Genomic DNA, 18752 nt, shown 5'->3' with positions numbered 1-18752 from the left:
TACATGGCATCCTTGCCATTCATGTTTAGTGTAATATATAGCCAGTCATAAGTTATATAAAAATACACAACAAAAGCCTGATGAATATAATCCCTTCAGTGCCACTCCATACCTAAGAATTTAGCAATCAATGCCCCCCCCCTCAAAAAAAAAAAAAAAAAAAAAAATTCAGCATTGATGGGAAAAGTGCTGGTTGATTTTCTTTGTTGTATTTTACTTGCAAAAAACCTTTATTTTCTAAAGAATGCTTGAAGTCTGTTATTCACTCCTGGCATCTGGAAGAACTCAGGAAGCCATGTCATAATTTTAACCATGTGAATGTAGGTATAAAAATATTAATATATTTCTAAATTCATAATAAAATAAAGGTCATTTTTCAGGAAGACTGTTCTTTCATCTTTAGGGAAACACATCTCCAAAAAAATTTTTACTAGCATTAGGAACTTGTTATTCTGCAAGCTACCACATCCCACTTGCATCTGCTCTCTTCTTTTCTAACCGTGTAATCCTATATAAACCAGTTATGTTTCAAGGTTTGAAAACACCCAGGTTGAAATCCAAAGGTAGCTCATTCCCCAGTGTATGTTCTAATTTAATCCCTTTGCCCAAGTTTCCCATCTGGAACTTTGTAGCCAATAATAATTTCTTGAAATCGAGAGTATAAGGTATTAGAGAAAATGCAGGTAAGCAGATATATAAGGAATATCCCAGTTGACTTCAGTGGTAAGGAAATGGTAATATTTAGGACTCAGACCTACAAAGAGAACTGCTATGATTATAAATGCTTCTCAATGCTTCTGTGCCGGATGATGTCATAGAACCATGCTGTTCTATGGGTGTAAATAAATGCCTTTTGGTGTAAACTGTACCAACCAGATGGCAATATCATTCTCCGTACCAAGATGGTTGATTGGCATGGTGGGGATGGGTTAGGGTTGGACTTGGTGATCTGAGAGGCCATTTCCAACCTTAATGACTCTGTAAAACATTACGTTTATATCTTAAGTAGAGAAACATCTGCCTTATATCTTTTTAAGCTGCCTGGCATGGGTATTGCACAACTGAAGCACTGAAAATACTTAACACTATGAAAAGAACTCCTTAAAAAGATACAGAATCATAAGCTATGGAAGGTTCACAGAAGATATTATTGTGTATTTAAAATTGTATTATTTTTAACTTGCAAGAAGGCACCTAGGAAGTGACAGCAAAAATATCAGAACTCTATTGTTTCTGCTGCTGATAATTGATAGCCATAAGTGCACAATATGCATAGCTTCAAAACTCAGGCTACTATAAATGTACTGGAAGTAATAATAGCTGTTGGCCAAATTCTGCTTTCCCATATCAAGTACAACCTCTAACAAGCTCACAAGACCCTCAACTGACTACAGAAAGTAGCCCTTCTCTATCCCTTACATGATGATAGTATATGTAATGAAATTTATCTGTTTAAAAGGGACCATTCCAGCCTCACAATTTTAGTTTCAGAAACTATCCAACAGCAGATTTGTCTTATTGCCTAGAGTCCAAAAAATCTTTACAGATGCCTCGAATAACATCAGGAACCATCTGCTCCAATCCAGTGAACTCCCTAGTGAAGAAGGTGTGAGATTCCCTCGGTTCAGAAGCCATGTCTTTCAGATCATCCAGAGGTGCCCAGGCAACACCAACAGAGAAGACCGTTATTCCTAAAATGTAAGAGTATAGCAAAGAGAGAAAATACATAAAATCATTTTGTCCTTGCTGCAAGAAAAGCAGTTTCTACATCCATTGAATAATCTAGAACAGAAAATAGGGCTTCAATATCTGTAGTCTATCAAAGATTATTAGATTTTTGCCACTAAATATCGGAAATTAAGTACTTGTCTAACGAAGAACCCTGATAGAAATACCAGTGTATCTTACCAGTAAGCATCACAGATGTTTTTCGGTGATCAATACGAACATAGCAGTGACACAGCAATTCTTGTCTTTCAAGACTTACTGTTTAGAAGAATTTTGAAAATACATCTGGATCCTTCACGTACATAATGCTTAGTATTTTCAAGCATCAGAAGCCCAAGATGTTTTTTGGCCAAAATTACTTTTTTTTTTTCCCCCATATATGATGGAGAACAAAAATAATGCTATAGTAGATGCTATCACTGGTTGGAGCTTCACTACACGGCTCTTTATTTTTCATCTACTAACTTCTCTCTTTTTTAGGAAGAAAAGACTGCACTTTTTAAAAAATTTTAGATGAAGTTGCCATGAATGAGTCTACTTACACCTGGCTTGATATTCCCACTTTTCATCCTAATAGAAAACAGTTCCTCAGAGCTCCTGTTCTGCTAAACTTAAGACAAGTATGCTACTTTATTTGCTCTCTAGAGCATCATTTAAAATTTAAAATCTTGATACAGACAATACAGCAGAAATGGGATGAATCAACTCCCACTCCTATGAGGATCATTTACCTGCTTTTTGTGCAGCAACAGCAGGTCCTCTAACATCATCGTAAGACTGACCATCAGTCAGAATTACAAGGAAATTTTTGTTTGCTCCATCCTTCACTGGCCCAAATACGTTTCTGGTTGTGAAAGAAATGGCATCACCAGTAGCAGTGCCACCGCTCATGTAACGAATGTTCCGGATAGCAGAGAGGACCTTTTCCTTTGTGGTGTAATCTGTGAAGCTGAACTCAGTACGCTGGTCATATGTGAACTGCACAGTTGCAATCTTGGAACCAATATCAGAGATCTCAAAAGCCTTTGCAACGTTGCTGATGAATTCAAGCATGAGTCGGAAGTTGCTCTCTCCAACACTGCTAGAACCGTCTATCAAGAAGCCTATGTTGACAGAGTTATAGCATGTCTTGCTACACAACATTTGCTCATGTGAACACAGTTTTTGGACAAGAGGTTTTACATACTTGGTGGTGCCAAACCAGCTGGGCATTTGGTAAGAGAAGAAGCCATTGTTGCGACAGACAGCCTATTTGAAAACAAAAAGTCAAAAGGCAAATTACCAAAATAGGTTCTGTACACAGTAAACAGACAATTAAACTTTCCCCCGTCAGAAATTTCAGAACATTTCATTTTATTACTGAGAACCTTAAAAACTTGAAATTTTACTTATGTTCTTAGGACGTGAGCTAAGCTCTGGCTGCTAACTATCCAAAGGAAAGGAAGTTTTGCCTTTTTCTTCACTCACTGAAAATTAGGTTTCTGTATTTTCCATTTTAACAACATAATCTTAAAAAAAAAAAAAAAAAAAAAAAAAAAAAAAGCCAAACCTATCACACATCGTAAGTACAGACACATATCTGAGTAGAAATATATGCCCAGGTTATTTTTGAAGTAAAATTTGTTTTTCCTTTGGTTTCCATAGTATATGTCACATATGGTATAGTATGTATGTCAAGTGCAAAGCAATTGAGAAGGGGATTACATTTAAAATCAGCTCTCCAACTGTGGTAAGCAATGTTGCTCAAATCAAAATGCAGAAGGCAAGCGGACAAGGCTCGGCCATGTAAGGTCATTCTGTTCTGTGTCTGTAAGTCCACACAAGTTGGACCTGTCTGGGATCGGAAGCAAACTGTCTTGTGCATAGAAGCTGCAGAGCCACAGTGCTTTGTTTGTTCATGTTAAGTTATGAACTTTCTGCTGAAATAAAATATTTAAAACCTACCTATGAAACACAAAGTAGTAAACTAGTGCTTAGAAAGCACTTGCGAGAACTGTTTGAGTTGTTATTGATTCCTATAGAGCAAGATTGAAAACTGTTCATCCAAGATGAATGTCTTGCATACAAACTCAGTAGGATGCATTTGTCAATCTTTTCTGTCCTTGTTGTAGCCAAAGTAACAAAACAATTCCTCAGATCATATACTGAAAGATAGGTCTCCCTGTCATTTTAAGATAGGACATATACCTGTACTTCTTTGCTTCAACAAGTTTAGTTATGGTTGAGATAGGAGAAACCCTTGCTATGAAAATCTTCGTGCAGCGCAAAGTCCAAGAGCTGCAGCTTTGCCAAGGCTCTGAACTGGGAGGATGGCAACAGCATTGTGGTACCTTTGTGCAGACCCTTTAGCAAGAAAATAACCCAGCAGTTGCATGTAATTTAGTAAGAAGAAACTAATAGATTTATTCAAATCTCTGCTACTGCTTACTTTAGGCTTCCTAGTGATTTCTTAGGTTTTTTTCCTCTTGTATTATTTGGAAGAATATCTTTTATTGTATGTGTAAGACTTAGCTCATTAGAACTCCAGCATGAAGTACATTATCTAGACATACCCATGAATGAAAAATGAATAATTACATTCTCTTACTTTGTCAATAAAACCAATGTCTTGTACCATTCCCAGTTCCTCTGTTGTGGGTTTTGCTACAGACACAATGAACACATTGACTCCAAATTCTCTGGCCACTATACCAGCTTCTTCTAAATCATCTGAGGGCCAGCCATCTAGAAACACTACAATGATTTTGGGTATTCCTTTGCGTGCTCCATTTTCCATAGAGAAGAATTTCTGAGCTGCGTGTTTCAGAGCTTTCCCTAGTTTTGAACAGAAAAAGAATGTGAAGAAATAATACAGTAACATTTTGGTACCAGTTTTGTAGATAAAACTGTGCTGAATTTTAATTATGACTACAGGTGTAACTCAGCAAACCAAGGAAACAGCATCTCAGAATATTTGAGTAATTATGAAGCTTGAGTAACCTATTGCCTATTTAAAATAAAGAAGTTAAAGCAAATTTCCCTCCCTACAGGTCTTTGTTTTATGCTAAGCAGATATATTAGTGCCTGCTAACTGAATTGGAAGGAAAAAATTTGAGAAGCTAATTAAATTTAGCTTGTGAAATACAACATATCTGGAAAGCCTAGCTTCCTTGTTTGGCAAATATCCCTTCGCAACTACTTATTACTTAACTAGCCACTACCATTCAATAGGAAAGAAATGTAAAGCCTTTTAGACAAGAATTTGTCTCACAATGCCACTCTGTTAGAAGTGAAAAGCTGATTACTGTTTAAACACATTTGCACTAATAAAATATACAGTAAGCAACCTGAACTTCTGAAAATGGAATTGAAAATGGAGCATTTAAATTACTTTCTTAAATATGTACAGATAGAAATATGTTTCACTTATGTAAAGTAATAACATCTGTTTTCACTGAGGTACAAACTCACCTGTGTTGGAATTGCCTCCTCTGAACCCTAATTCCTTTATGGCAAACAAAACCTCCTTTGCGGCAGTGAAGTTTTTCAGATAGAATTCAATTTTTGGATGCTCACTGCAGAAAAATAAAACATTAATGAACTACGTAGTCAACTTTTCATACGTCCATGGTATTAGCAAGCTAAATTTGAGTTTGAATCATTTTGTTCTTGTTCATATATAGTAATTAAAAATGTAGACAATAATCCTTACATAATAATGTACTGAATCTGTAGCCAGAGAAATTATTTATCAGAGTGGACAAATTAAGGACAGCACATTTCTTAAGCTTATTGAGTGGCAGGAAATACTAGGTTTAAAATGTATACAGAAAAAAATTTGATCATGCCAGGTGTTAAACTAAATGCATTTGTGTATAAGTGTCACAGAGGCAGAAGATGATCAGGTTTGTTATGTCTTCACATGGACATCTCTCAGGATAGCACAAAAACAATGCTCCAAGCTGAGTTATCTTCTCTTGCTTTCTTCAGCCAGTATTGAGCAAATACTGTTCTGCAAAACATACATTACTTCTCTTAATTGTCTCTTGGTTATATTTTGTACAGGTCTGCTATTACCTGGCTTGTACAACTCCAACATGAGGCCCTTCTGTTCCAATTCCCAACATTACCGCTACTTTTCCAACGAAGTTTTTCTGCAGATTAAATCTACGTTGGCCGATGTTGTAACTTCCATCAATGAGAAATGCAATGTCAGCTTTACAGTCTGTGAGCATTCAAAATAATTAGACTTACTTAGCACCAAATAAATGTTAGGATTGTGTTTTTCAAAAGTTAAACCTCTGAATTCCTACCTTTGTTTCCAGCCTTTTTCTCAAGGGGCTTCTTAGGTCTTTTGCCTTTAATAAAGGATACAGCATGAATCATTTAAGAACAACAAGATCTATGGAAGAAACTTAGACTCTTAAGAGTTGCATTGCAGTCTGTCCTCAGTGAAAATTGGCATGGGACTGCATCATTCTTCAGTCAGTTCAATAGTTACAGATGCAGTGCTATTTCTTTGCTCTTTGGAGAATATTATTTTTCAGATGAAACAATTTAACCTTCCTTTTTACACCTGCCTAGCTGATTACTGAAATGTTTACAGAAAGGCTTATACAGAAACCACTCAGCATCCCAAGCCCTACTGTTTCTCAGTTTTCACTATTTCTCACTTAACTATCTGCTGAACAGGGACAGTTTTTGTGCTTTGGAAGCAAGCTGGGACTTGAACTGTAGAGCAGATGTGCTGTTCACAAATGAGATCTAAGTCCAATGTGTATATGCCACTAACCTTCATAAAAACTGATCTAGCCTTTTAGTGGTGGTATTTTCTGTAGAGAAATTCACATACCATCCAAATTTCTGCTTCATAAATCCTGACAGCACTTAGTTGTTAAGTATTTCTGTGAAAAGGAATGCATAATCCATCTTCTCTGTCATTTAATAGGAATGAATATCCCATGAGCTTATAGACTCTTCCTTTATGTTACCTACATCACTTTTCCAAATTCATTCAAGTGTTTCTTCATTTACACAAATGCTACTGAAATCAGAATCAATCTGATTATAATTCTTCCTTTTCCTGATGAGATATACAGAGAAATGAATTTCACATATGCTTTCTTCTTTATAAATACATCCTATGAAACTTAGCGTGTTAGTCAGGGACTCGAGCCCTATAGCACATCTTAACACAGGGGACCTCCACTGTTGGAGAGATCTGGCTGGTACCTGTAGCAGGCCGTGCTGTTGACACTGATCGTCCCACTGCTTCAAGCACCAGGTTGCTGGTACCTGCTAAAATATTAGAAGAACAGATTAACGTTATTTCAACATATTTAGATGAAATTGTGTGCTATAAGAATACTGAATTTCCAACAGTTTACTAGAAGTAGTCTAGAGACTTTCTGTATTATCTAGAAGGACTAATCTAGCTAGAATGGATTTATTTCAAGCAAACAGTCAAAAAAATGAAGATGAAATTAGTTAGTTAGAAGTGAAAATTTTTGCATTTCATATACCAATCACATTATTTGTATATATAAGCACACTGAAAAAGTTTCCTAGACTTCTGTTAATATCTGGAATACAGTTTGCAAAGTAGTAAGTGTGATCCACCTACGAGTCACTGAGAAAGATGAAGCCCATCTAGAGAGCACCTGAGACTGGATCCCATTAGCATTTACAGCTGGGTAGTTTTCCTGTCCTGGGAGAGTCTGTACTCTTACAGCTCCTCCTGCATTGGTGATCACCCCTCTGAGAGAGGAAAAGAAATTAATACAAATCAGACATTTTAATTACAAGAAAATAAAGCTTTATAATCATTGGACACTATATATTGAACAGTAACCTCCTGAAAAAGATACCATTTAGGCAACTGGTTGCGTTCATGCTAAAACTAACTACGAGGGATTGAAAAGATTGTTAAGGCAAGCTATTCTGTAGGACATCACACAGGCTTAGAAAAAAATGCCAAGAAGTTCTAAAATTCCAGCTGTTCTCACTGCAGCAGAACACACTAATTCCTGATGAAAAAGCTACAGCAAAAAATATATTTACATTCTTTATGACTCCTAAATATTTCTATCCAAAACAAAATGAAGCATGCTTACTGCAAAATGATTAAAAAAACCTGGAGGAAAACACTGCTTGCAGTAGTAATTGTTATGGTAGATACTGTGTTATGCATCCACACAGACTGCAGTCAGAAATTGTAGACATTATTGATGGCAATCATCAGATTTCTGATATATACAAGAATGGAACCTGAAGTATCTTCTTCTTCACTTTCACCTATGGTAAGAATTAAGGTATGGTATTTGAACTTATAAATAGAATGCATATTCAATCAATGTAATATCCCTGATTGCTTTCTCTCCACACTTGGCAATAGCGTGTTGGCAGTAGAAGCTATACAGCTGAGTAATTTTCACTGATAGAAACGTAAAGTAGAAACTTCAAACTTTAGAATACTTAGATATGATTTGCTATTTCCTATCTTCGTCACTTTAAGCATACACATCTTAAATACACAGTTATGATGGATTAATTTAAAAAAACCAGAAGGCTTACTGATTAAAAATATCTTACAAAATCACTTTTGGTATTATAAGACTATTATACCCCCTCTGCCACCCTAGAACAGTCAGTACATAAATGCAGAAGTGAAAAGAAAACACTGAGGAAGTTTTCTAAAACTGAGTAGAGATTTGAGCCCAAAACCTCCTTAGAGAAGGCCACTATCATTATTCTTTCATCGAGCTTCATTTCATGGCTTAATGAACACGTTCTGAGATTGCCTGCCAGATCTGCTGGTTATGCAAGACTAGTTTGAAAATCTTGCTGATACTTACGTGCTGAGACTGTCAGCACTACTGAGACTTATAGGATGTATGAACATCCAAGAGAACAATAGATATATGTGCTTAAGAAACTTTAGGGTTAAAAAGAGAACTTCATTTGTTATTGCAGGCAGAGAGGTTGCATTGTTGGGACAGTCAGAGGCTTCGGAACTTTTTTTCCCAGATTTCTTTTTATATGCTACTGGGAGAATGGCCATTATTCAGAGCCAAAATTCAATGTGGAGCTTGTCTAAATAGAAGGAAAAAGTTAACAATCTGTAGCATTTGGGCAGGTACAGTACCGTAGAATACAAGCAACTGTTTCAAGATTACTGAAATGCTGCAATGTGTGCCTCTGTGTTTGCTTTTTTTATCTGTTTGGTTTCCTGCTTGAAGAAAGGTCCCAACCTGATCTGATTTAAAGCACTGTGAAATAATCAAGACCAGAGTTTAGAAAAATCTTGTATGTATTTGTGGTAATATGAGCTCTGGGTGTCAGTATCAGAGTTTCCACATAAATCTCCTTGTGGCCTACTTAAAATACATTCAGACATGATTTGCATTTCTATATGAAATTGTGGTTATATATATTTTTATTCTTATGCAGTGAAAGAATTATGATGGTGGTTTCAGGTACCTTTTTATCTTTTATATGTATGTCTTATAGACAGAGGAACTTTATTAAAGTTATCCTGAGTGTTTGAGTTTAAAGTCAGGTTTAAAAACTGGCAAATGCAAACAGCACTTCAGATTTCTCCTTACTGTCAAATAGTGAGGAGAGAGATTTCAGCATTAGCAAGGTGTTCTACTCTAAGGAAAGGCACTGCACACAAGGGTAGCGGTGCTGTAAGCGGTGCAAATGCTGCAAAAGGCATTCAGGGTCAGGCTGCATATGGCTCTGGGCAGCCTGGTCTAGTGGTTGGCAACCCTGCATATAGCAGGTGGTCCTTTTCAGCCCCGCTCGTTCTGTGATTCTCTGAACTGGACTGTTAGTAGTGGTACATACTGAGCAAACTCATCTTGCAGACCAGAAGCTAAGTGTTTGCTCAGAATCTCACACAGCATGGTTTTATGCTAATAATCACATTAATCATAAATGTCTATGGGTCCACAACCTGCTTTTTCACCTCAAGGGAGGGTAATTTTGATCTGAAGTTCCTATTACCATTGCTAACTGTGATAAGCAGCAGCATTTCCTGTAGGGCCCTTGGATGAAAGGAGTTATTTTCAGGAGGCAAAAAAAAACAGACAAGACAGCCAAATCATCTTTTCTCCCTTTTACCAGCAGAAACTCTTTCCACATTGTTCATCTTTCCCCACTCCCTTCTCCAAGCTGCGGCCACCTACTGCTGCCTGACTACAATCAATTCAGCAACAGGGAGTTGTTCTGGGTTTCATGCCAGCATCCTCTGGCCCTCTAGGTTCTGCTTACTCTGTCTGCTCTGCACTATATTGCTTTTGGCAAGAAAGAAGGCTCAGCAGCAGAAGCAGCCTATACAGCAAAGTTTTCCAGGGGATCTGCTGGTGCTCAGAAGCCAGACAACCCTTCTATCAGTAGCCTTGTAGCAAATGTTACAGCTGCTCAGGGTCCATCAGTGCTTGTAGTTGATTTACAGCCATATTGCTAATACCACAATTTGGTTTTGTTCACTTGATTTGAGGGAACTTGATGTTTATTTAGAGGTGCTCCCAGCCTGTGGCTAGTTATAAAAAATGTGCATGTCTATTTAGCATCTAAACACTGTGTTAAGTTAGGTCTCCATTTAGCAGAATTGGCAGAACAGAGCTGCACAAACTGAGACTGAGTCCTTAATTTGACCTTCTGATTATTAATCCAATTAATCACTCAGTGGTAGATTTAACTCAGTTCTTCATGCTTGTATAGCATCAGCTTAGTAGGAGGTTCTCCATTCTTCCCCCTGACAACTAAAACAAATTCTTCTGCCCAGAAAAAGAACAGTATTAAATAAATACTCTGTTTCCTGAGAGTAATTACATGTAAAATAAGAAGAGAAAAAAAGATAAAAAGCCAAATGTAACAAACTAAAGCTAGCAGAAAACTCATTCATATCTAGAATTCTTCACAGCTACATTCTGATAAATTCTTTAAAATGCACAATGTAGTATTTTTCTTGCAGTAATGGTCACGTCACAGTAGAACTACTCATAGGAATAAGCATTATTTGGTGCATGTAAAAGTTTAAGAATTGAGCCTCAATTTGGACCCAGCACATGCAAACTGGCATGTGTGTTTGGGAAGAGGAACCAACAATTCTCACAGTCATTCTTCAGTTTAAAAAAATTAAATAAGCACTTCTCCCCAAAATGATGGCACACATAGCTTTGAACTAGATGTGATTGTTTCAGTCGTTTGGAAGAAATTTCTGAAATTCTCAAAACACATATATGATTATACAACAAGAGAGGTAATTACCTATTAGCAACATATTCTTGAGTTACTTTGACACCAAGATGGAGTTTAGCCACTGCAACACAGAACTGGAAGGAACAAGTCTTTGGTATGTTTTAACTGGCTTCTGTAGGCTGAAGTTAGCAGAGACCTGAACAACAGTTTCCTCTCCTCATCCAGCAGTTCATATTGACTAGGACCAGCATTTGTCACTTCCTGGGGAAGTGCTCATAGCCTGGGGAAATGCTCATAGATAGAAAATTCTGGGCTAAATGTGAAAGGTTGATGGACTACTGGCATCTAGCTTAAAGGAGGTCCTTCAGGAAAAGGGAATAGAGAATATTCTAAAGAATATTTCATCTATATTCCTCCCCCCCCCCCCTCCAGAGTGCTAAACTACAATTAATTCAGGAGACTTGGATTTAGTTCATTTACACTGGCATATGAAGAATCAGATTAGAAGATACATTTTAATCCCTCTGTTGCTGCTAGAACACTTGAGTGGTTAGAAACAGCTTTTTGTTTTGTTTTTAAAACTGCATATTTCAGAGAGAGTATAATATATGTTGATGTATGCTGTGGAAAAAAAATATATTCCATAAGCCTTTGCTTCCTGGTTGGAGAAAGTTAACACACAGTTTATAAGATACAAACTTCAGCAGAGAGCTACATGATGTACAGATGTCTGTGCTTTATTGCACATAGGAAAAAAAAATCTGAACTTTTTATTTCTTGTACCTCCTTCTGTAAAAATGTTGATTTTCCTGGTGCTGTTCTAAAAAAATTATGAGAATCAGAATCACTTTTACTAACTCTTGCTTAAATTAATGAGAGATTCCACTAAGGCACAGTAAATGAAAAACTGGAGTAAAGCAGATGTTGCAGCTGAGCCACAGCACTTGCTGATTTCCTGCAGCTAATGCAGTCAATGCCTAGCAAACATGAAAGGTTTCTCCAGTGACCACACAGAAATGAAATGCTAAAAACTGTCCACATGGATGACATTCATCCAAATCATGCCTAGGTTTGTTTGCTTAAACAGATTTTAACAGTTTCAGGAGAGATGTCATAGAAACTAAAGTAAAAACTTAATTTGCTTTTATTCTCCTGTTAGTTACTTTTTTAGATTGTATATCTACGTCTGCTAGTAACAAATGTTACCTTACAGGGGAAGCCTGACTGCTGCTTTTCAGCATCACTAGCTTTGTTGTTTTCAAGAACACTTGCAAACCACCCAGTTTTACCCCCACAGGTATGGTCTGTTCTTCTAATGACATTCCAGTTATATGTGGAAGCTATCTAAAGTCCTTAAGAATCTTCATTATAACGGCATCAAAAGGATAGCATTTAGAAAAGTAGCAAGATTGTATATAAACTCAATACAAGGATTAACAGTCAGTCATCTGACTTACCTGTGTATGGCAGCTCCACAGACACTGGAAAGAGAGGCATAAACTCCATCCCCAAAGACGTAGAATTGCCACAGAGGACAGTTTGCTGGGCAGAGGACATCTTCTGTCTCCTTTCTAAGGTCAAGTCCTCTTGTAAAGCATGTGATAGCAGTGGAAGCTAAAGAAAAAGAAAAACTTGTGACCTGAAAAATCCAATTTTTTCGTTATTGTTTTTAAGCAAGCCTCTCTGTTGCCAAATATGAAGCACTGTTTGAATTTGAAATTAGGTACAGCCTCTCATCCTGTGCTTCTGTATGTCTGTAAAGGTCTCTTTGGCACTTACAGGTGTGCAGCTATGACAAGTATAATGCAGTTCTCAATTTATGGAGAAAAAAAAAAAAAGAGAGAGGCAGAAAAGTACAGAAAAGCTTTAAAAAAAAAAAAAAGAACAGGAAACACTAAACATTAGAATAATATCCAGGAACAGTACAGAGGAAAACAGCAGCAATTTGCAACATGTGCAAATTTACCGCAGAGAGAAAGGCCAGGGAAAAAAAACCTAGAGGGCTGGCGGGCACAAGAGGGAATGGCACTCTCCAGGACAGGAACCAAAGAACCCAGACATCCTCACAGTGCTCTGCAGCCATGGGCAACCTGTGTACTGCCTGGGAAGCCTCTGTCTGGTGTCATTCATGGAACAGGTTGACAGCAGCCATCTCCCTGAGCTTCTGCAGTAAACCCTACTGAAGCCAGTAGAAAAGCAAAAACGGAGTACCAATCTTTCTGCTCCAGCAAGACTAACTGCATCTCAGACATTCATATCAGCTCACTGCAATTAATATTAAATCATCACATTTGTGGAGATAATGCTAAGATTCAGCCAGTGAGACTAAAATTATTTACTGGTTTTCAGCACATGAATTTTTCATGTAAGAATTCTGTCTTTTTTTTTTCCTTGAAAGTTGCTCCCCAAGTTATCATCCTTTGGCTTTTACTGTGCTTACGTGTTCATACACCTACACACACAGACAGGTGTATACCAGTGTTAAGTTTTGCCTGCTGGACTGAAGCTTTTTCATTTGAAAACTTAGAGGTCATGATCTTGTATACTTAACTACCATCTTGCTGCTAAATGGTGCAGTCTGGTAGCATAGCAAGTTAGGGTTTTAGCTTAGATCAACCAATTCATCATCATAAGTTCAACTCATGACTGGATATTCTGAAATTCCCAAGAGCACGTCTTACCACCACTAAGAACTAGCAGGTGCAAGAACCTCTTCTGTAACCTTCCTATGATATTGAGAGCTGACAGAGTCTAGCTAACAATTAGGTGCATACACCATAAGCGTGTGTTTCATGGATTAGTGTTCCATCTCACGCCTGCTTCCCTCCCCACCCTTTCCACTCTTAACCCAAAGTGTTTACTGACCCCAGAATAAGCTGCCGTTATTTGAAAGACTGCTTTTGGAGCATGTGCTGTTCCTAATCAGCAGATGGAAGAGATTACTTTGCTGTGGTGCCTCCTGCTAATCTCACTGACTTTAAAGCTAACAATCAGAACATCTACAGCTGGAAATGTACACAGTAAAGCGTGTCTGAGCACTTCTGTTGCATAAATTTAACAGATGTGTTTACAGAACATATGTGTAGTTTTGCTTTTTAAGTATACCTATTCCTCATTAATACTATATGTAAACTACAGTAAGCTATCTAATTACATCTTCCTAAAAAACCTTAGCAGCTATTTGTCACCACTAAGATGTTACTTAAATATGCTGAGTATGTCTATATAGTCCAGGTGAAGGGGGAAATAAAAGCAGGAAATGCTTTTTCACTTCCTCCTTTCAAAATAATAGAAGACGTCTACTTAGTATGAGCCACTAAAGTTCTTTAGTCTTATTATCAAGTTTCCTAAAAACAAAGAAATTTTTTTTAGGCCTTACGCGGTCTTCCCTACCCACATCCTATCCATATTTAGTCTTACATCTTTGCCTTAAAAACAGAAGTCTGCAAAATAAGCAGATTGACCATGCTTATATCTAGAAGCTCATCAGTTCCAGTGTTAGAAGTGCTAAGATATTTTGTATTTCATAATGAAATAACATCCATCAAGTGACAACTACCAAGGCCATCAAACAACAGCCAGAAAGCTGGATACTCTTAGAGGAATCACTGCAATAGGCATTAAAGGTAATCCAGTCTTGCAGTACAACTTGTGCTGTGTGCCCTGGAACATTTTTCCAGCCTCCAAAAGTGCTAAACACCACAGGAAGTTTGTAATACCTGCCACTTCTAATGTACTTACCCTGACTGAGTTCCTTGGCAGGCTGCACATATGAATACAATTGGATATGTCTAATTAACACACGCCTTATTGCTTGGAGATCTGTGTTTCTCTCACTAGCAGACACTCTCTAAATGCAGTCATGTCAAACTAACATTTTACATTTTTGATCGCTCTGAAGAGGTGGTGATCACGGAGAAACCTGGCTATGTTTTTTCTAGCCAAGGAAACACAGATGTATACTGAAGCCCAATACCTTTTCTATGTACTGGCTGCCTAAAGATCCTCATCTGTACCTTGTAAGAGGTACTCCAGATGGGAGACACCAAATTGCTGCTGTGTGAAGAGCTGACACACTGCAGCTAGGACCTTTACCAGCTCACAGCTCAGTTGGATCAACAATGAAAGTTTTGTAACATACAATTTGACTTTAAGTACTTATGCTGTTAATTAAAAAGCAGTTTATTTTATTTTGCTGTGTAGATACAGCTTCCTAAGCTATAATTTTGGAACTAACATTAGCAATGTCAGGAACACTATCAAGATAGTAAGTAGTGGGTACCAAAATTAATGGTACCAGCTTTGCAGTGATTTTGTTTCTCCCTGTTATTTAATGAATCCTGTAAAAATCACAAGCAGCCCAATATGAACTTAGAGTGCATTAATCATACCTGAACACTGGATCATACGGAATAGTTCTCTACCTGCTTACATGGTAATCATTCTTGCCAATTTTTGTGAGGCACTGCTACTCAAATTTAAGAAAGTAGTTGTTGTTGTTAGCATATCCACGGTAATTTATCTTTGCAGAACCAGTAACATAAAACCCAAGCGTCATAATCACTGTGATTTGAGAATGCAAGAACAGCAGTGCTTGTAATATTTCTCTGGATACTTATGTGACCCAGTACTCTTACCAATTTCATGAATGCTTAAGGTCTAAAGCCATGCATTTTTTAGACAGAGGAAGGATAAGCTTGCAGTTAACAAGAAAGGACTCAGTCCAAGACCTCTACCCAGTCTGAAGTTCGATGGAAAGCAGAGACCTCTGTACATGTGAAAATAACACATTAGTCTATAAAAAATGACCATAAACCCGCTCTGTCATGACACACTCCTTAAGCCTTATGGAGACACTACATTAAGGCATTCCGAAAAATCTGTACACAAAAAAAAACAAACAACAACTGTATTTCTTCCTGTTTCAAGCCATATTTAAAGGCAGGGATGAATGTCTTCCTTCGCTGTAGACCTAAAAAAAGAAAAAAAAAGTGAAGGCTCACTTCTGTGCTGACACACTGGTAACCATGCTTTCAATCTTTCCATCAGTTTGATATTTTTGTTGCCTCATCCCACATACTTTGATTTGCTCTGAATAGCATTGTCTTATGCCCACCTATAAGAAGTCCTCACTTCATTTTTGACAGGAGTCACTAAGACTCTAGAAAAATGAAATCAATGCTGAGATTTGAGCTCTAACCTTGAAATTTCCATGTATTGTTTTGGAAAATTAGACTTCATGCAAGAAAAAAAAAAAAAAAAAAAAAATCTATGTAGGTTATAAGTGTCAGGGACTCCTAAGACCAAGATATCTTTACAGGCCATAAAATAGGGGCTTTTTTTTTTTTTTTTGTATGTATGTTTTATACAGGTCTGAATTTCCTCTTCAGAACAGGAAGGTTTGGAGGTTTGATTTTTTTTTGTCTTGAGGCTTCAGACAAACCTGGATTTATATGTCATGCATTGACTATTCCTACCAGCCTTGTCCAGCAGAAGAAAACCATGTTGGTAGAAATACACCTGCTTACATTTTGGAAAGCGTGTTCATAGATTATATACTTATTTGTGCTATGTTCAGTACGTATCTCGGTATGAGGAGCAATGCAATTCAAAAAAGCATCAGGGCTGTATTACTTATTTTAATCTGAGGTTTGCACTTTTCTGTTCAAAGTTCACTTACTGCCATATGTCAGTGTGCACCCACCACAGTCATTACCATATACATATATATATCCATATACAGTCATCTCGTGTATGACAGCTGCAGTCGTCGTACTTGGCTATATTTGTGTGTATTTGTTAAAAGGGAACTACGAGAAAAGATCTCCCTGAGTAGCTACAAGCATAAATAAGGCAGATATTCAAGGGAGCTCAATGTTCTCACATTACTTTGAATGTCAGAATTTTAACCTTTTTTTTTTTTCCCATAAAAGTTTATGCATGCTTCTAGCTCAATCATATTTGCCAGCATCCCCTTAACATTACGTTAGTTGGTCCCAGATACCTTCTAATTAGAGGTTTCTTCTCCAGCCATGGGAGAAAGCATTACAAAAAACTTTTCATTTGTTTCCCGCTGATATTTCACCTGTGATGCACCTGTAAAACAACAAAAGGAACCGGGGTTGCTTGCTGTAGGTTTTCTGTCGCTGTTCTGTTGTTTTATTCTTCAGTCACAGCAGTCCTGTGACTTACGGCTATTATCTCGATAACAACAACCGCTTCCTGCTGAAGGGACCCCGAGCGATCGCCCGGAAGCCGCAGGTCACTCACCGGCCGCGGACAGGGCGATAACCAGGCGGGCGCTGCCGGGTCTCCTGCCCGCCCTCCCCTGCGCTAGAAGGGCCGACCGCGCGGTTCGCATCCGTCGGACACTTCTTGCGGCGTTTCCTGCGGCTCGCGGTTGCCTCGGTTTGACAGGCTTCGGACACCCGTTCTCCAGAGGCGGGGATGCAGTCCCTCAGGTCACGTAGCAGCTCCTGCACCGCTAGGTGCGTTCAGTTCGCTCTTTCCTTTCCAGGTCGCGTTGACGGCGGTGCGGGCGCACAAAACTCGTATTGATTTCACAGGCAAAATCGCGCTGGGGATCCTCGCGCTGTCGGTGCTCGGGCACCCCGCTGCACACAGCGGCACGCACACACACACACACGGCACTCCCCCGGGCACACACGTTTGTTACCGCTACGTTCAGACCAGGAGGGAGAAGAGCGGAAACACTTCCATACACCTCCCGTGCCCCTCTGCATTCTCACCCCCCCCTTTCCCGGCCTTTGCGCCACTCATACCCCAAAGGACACGCCGGCTCTCAAAGCCAGCCCCGCAGACGCGTCCTGCCGCCGTGCGGGGCAGAGGACCGCACGCTCACCTGAGCTGTCACTCCCGCGCGCGGGGCCGCAGAGCAAGAAGACACCTACGGAGAGATAGAGAGCGGGTCGGGCCGAGTCGCACCAGGTCGGGTCGCCCCGTAGACGCGGTACGCACCGAGGAGAAAGGAGGTGAGCTGCATGGTGGTAGGGCACGCTCCCGGGCACGAAGACAGGCACAGTGCAACCCAGCCGACGTCCTCACCGGGTTGCACCTCCGCAGCGCTGTGTCGCAGCTGCCGCCGCGCACGCCTTAAACCTCTCCCGGGGCGCATGGGCACTGGGCAGGCGAGGGCGGCCGGGGTGGGAGCGAGGGAGGGAGCAGGCACCGGCGGGGCGGCCCCAGCGCTGGGCGCAGCCCGGCCCGGTCCGGCAGGTGCTGCCGTTCCGCCCCCGCCGCGCGTCCCATTCCGCCTCCGCCTGCTCAGACGGCACTGGCGGCCGCTCTCCTCGGAGCCGCCGGGCAGCCTCTTCGGTGCTGCTGCCGGCCGCGAAGCCCCGGCCGTGGCGACTCGCCCCCTGCCCGGCTCCCTGCTTCGCGCACCGCCAGCCTGCCTTCGCCGTTTGCCCCTCAAAAACGGCCCTCTTAATTCTCCGTGTCCCTGTCACATGCGTGTTTTGAACACCTTATTTCAGATGGAGTCAGTCTAACGTTTCATGAAGTGACTCGGCTGTCGGTTACAGCATAGGGAATTAGTTGGGAACAGAAGCCCCGGCGGGCAGCCAGACTGAGCCGGGCTCGGCCGGTGCCGAAGAGCGGCTCGGCACAGCGCGGTGCCCCCGCGGCGCTGGGTGCTGCGGGCTGCGGACCCTTTCGTCTCCCGAACGGGTGGAGCGTCCTGTGACCGTACCGAACCGGCTGTTCGGTCTGCAGTGACAGCGTACAGTTCAGCTTGGGTTTAAACAAAACGTTGCTTAAATTAAAAAAAAAAAAAAAAAACGGGCAAAAAAGACATTTCAGAGCCCGCTTAGTCGTAG

The 18752-nt window shown here is 39.8% G+C and overlaps 1 protein-coding gene and 1 long non-coding RNA gene across 3 annotated transcripts; both read right to left on the bottom strand.

Moving 5' to 3' along the window:
• Window positions 1–18330, bottom strand: COCH (cochlin). Of its 2 annotated transcripts, none has more exons than XM_048947572.1 (11): window positions 17893–18330; window positions 17777–17821; window positions 12372–12528; window positions 7331–7464; window positions 6940–7005; window positions 6021–6065; window positions 5785–5932; window positions 5179–5282; window positions 4316–4542; window positions 2460–2976; window positions 1–1691 (listed from the first exon to the last, which is right to left on the bottom strand). In XM_048947572.1, exons 1-11 carry the CDS (start codon window positions 18047–18049, stop codon window positions 1516–1518), a joined length of 1776 nt encoding a protein of 591 aa, XP_048803529.1. In that variant the 5' UTR covers window positions 18050–18330; the 3' UTR covers window positions 1–1515. The 2 variants fall into 2 exon arrangements, with proteins under 2 accessions (XP_048803529.1, XP_048803530.1); XM_048947573.1 differs by having other exon boundaries at window positions 6940–7002.
• On the bottom strand, window positions 16161–17770 carry LOC125694422 (uncharacterized). Its single transcript, XR_007377546.1, has 2 exons — window positions 17185–17770; window positions 16161–17010 (listed from the first exon to the last, which is right to left on the bottom strand). It is a non-coding gene; the product is annotated as an uncharacterized LOC125694422 (long non-coding RNA).
• Window positions 18331–18752: the final 422 nt, after the last annotated feature.

This window comes from Lagopus muta, chromosome 6, assembly GCF_023343835.1.
Source record: "Lagopus muta isolate bLagMut1 chromosome 6, bLagMut1 primary, whole genome shotgun sequence".
NCBI classification, from domain to species: domain Eukaryota; kingdom Metazoa; phylum Chordata; class Aves; order Galliformes; family Phasianidae; genus Lagopus; species Lagopus muta.
The sequence above is the reverse complement of the archived record's forward strand: the minus strand, read 5'-3'. Positions and strand labels throughout refer to the sequence as shown.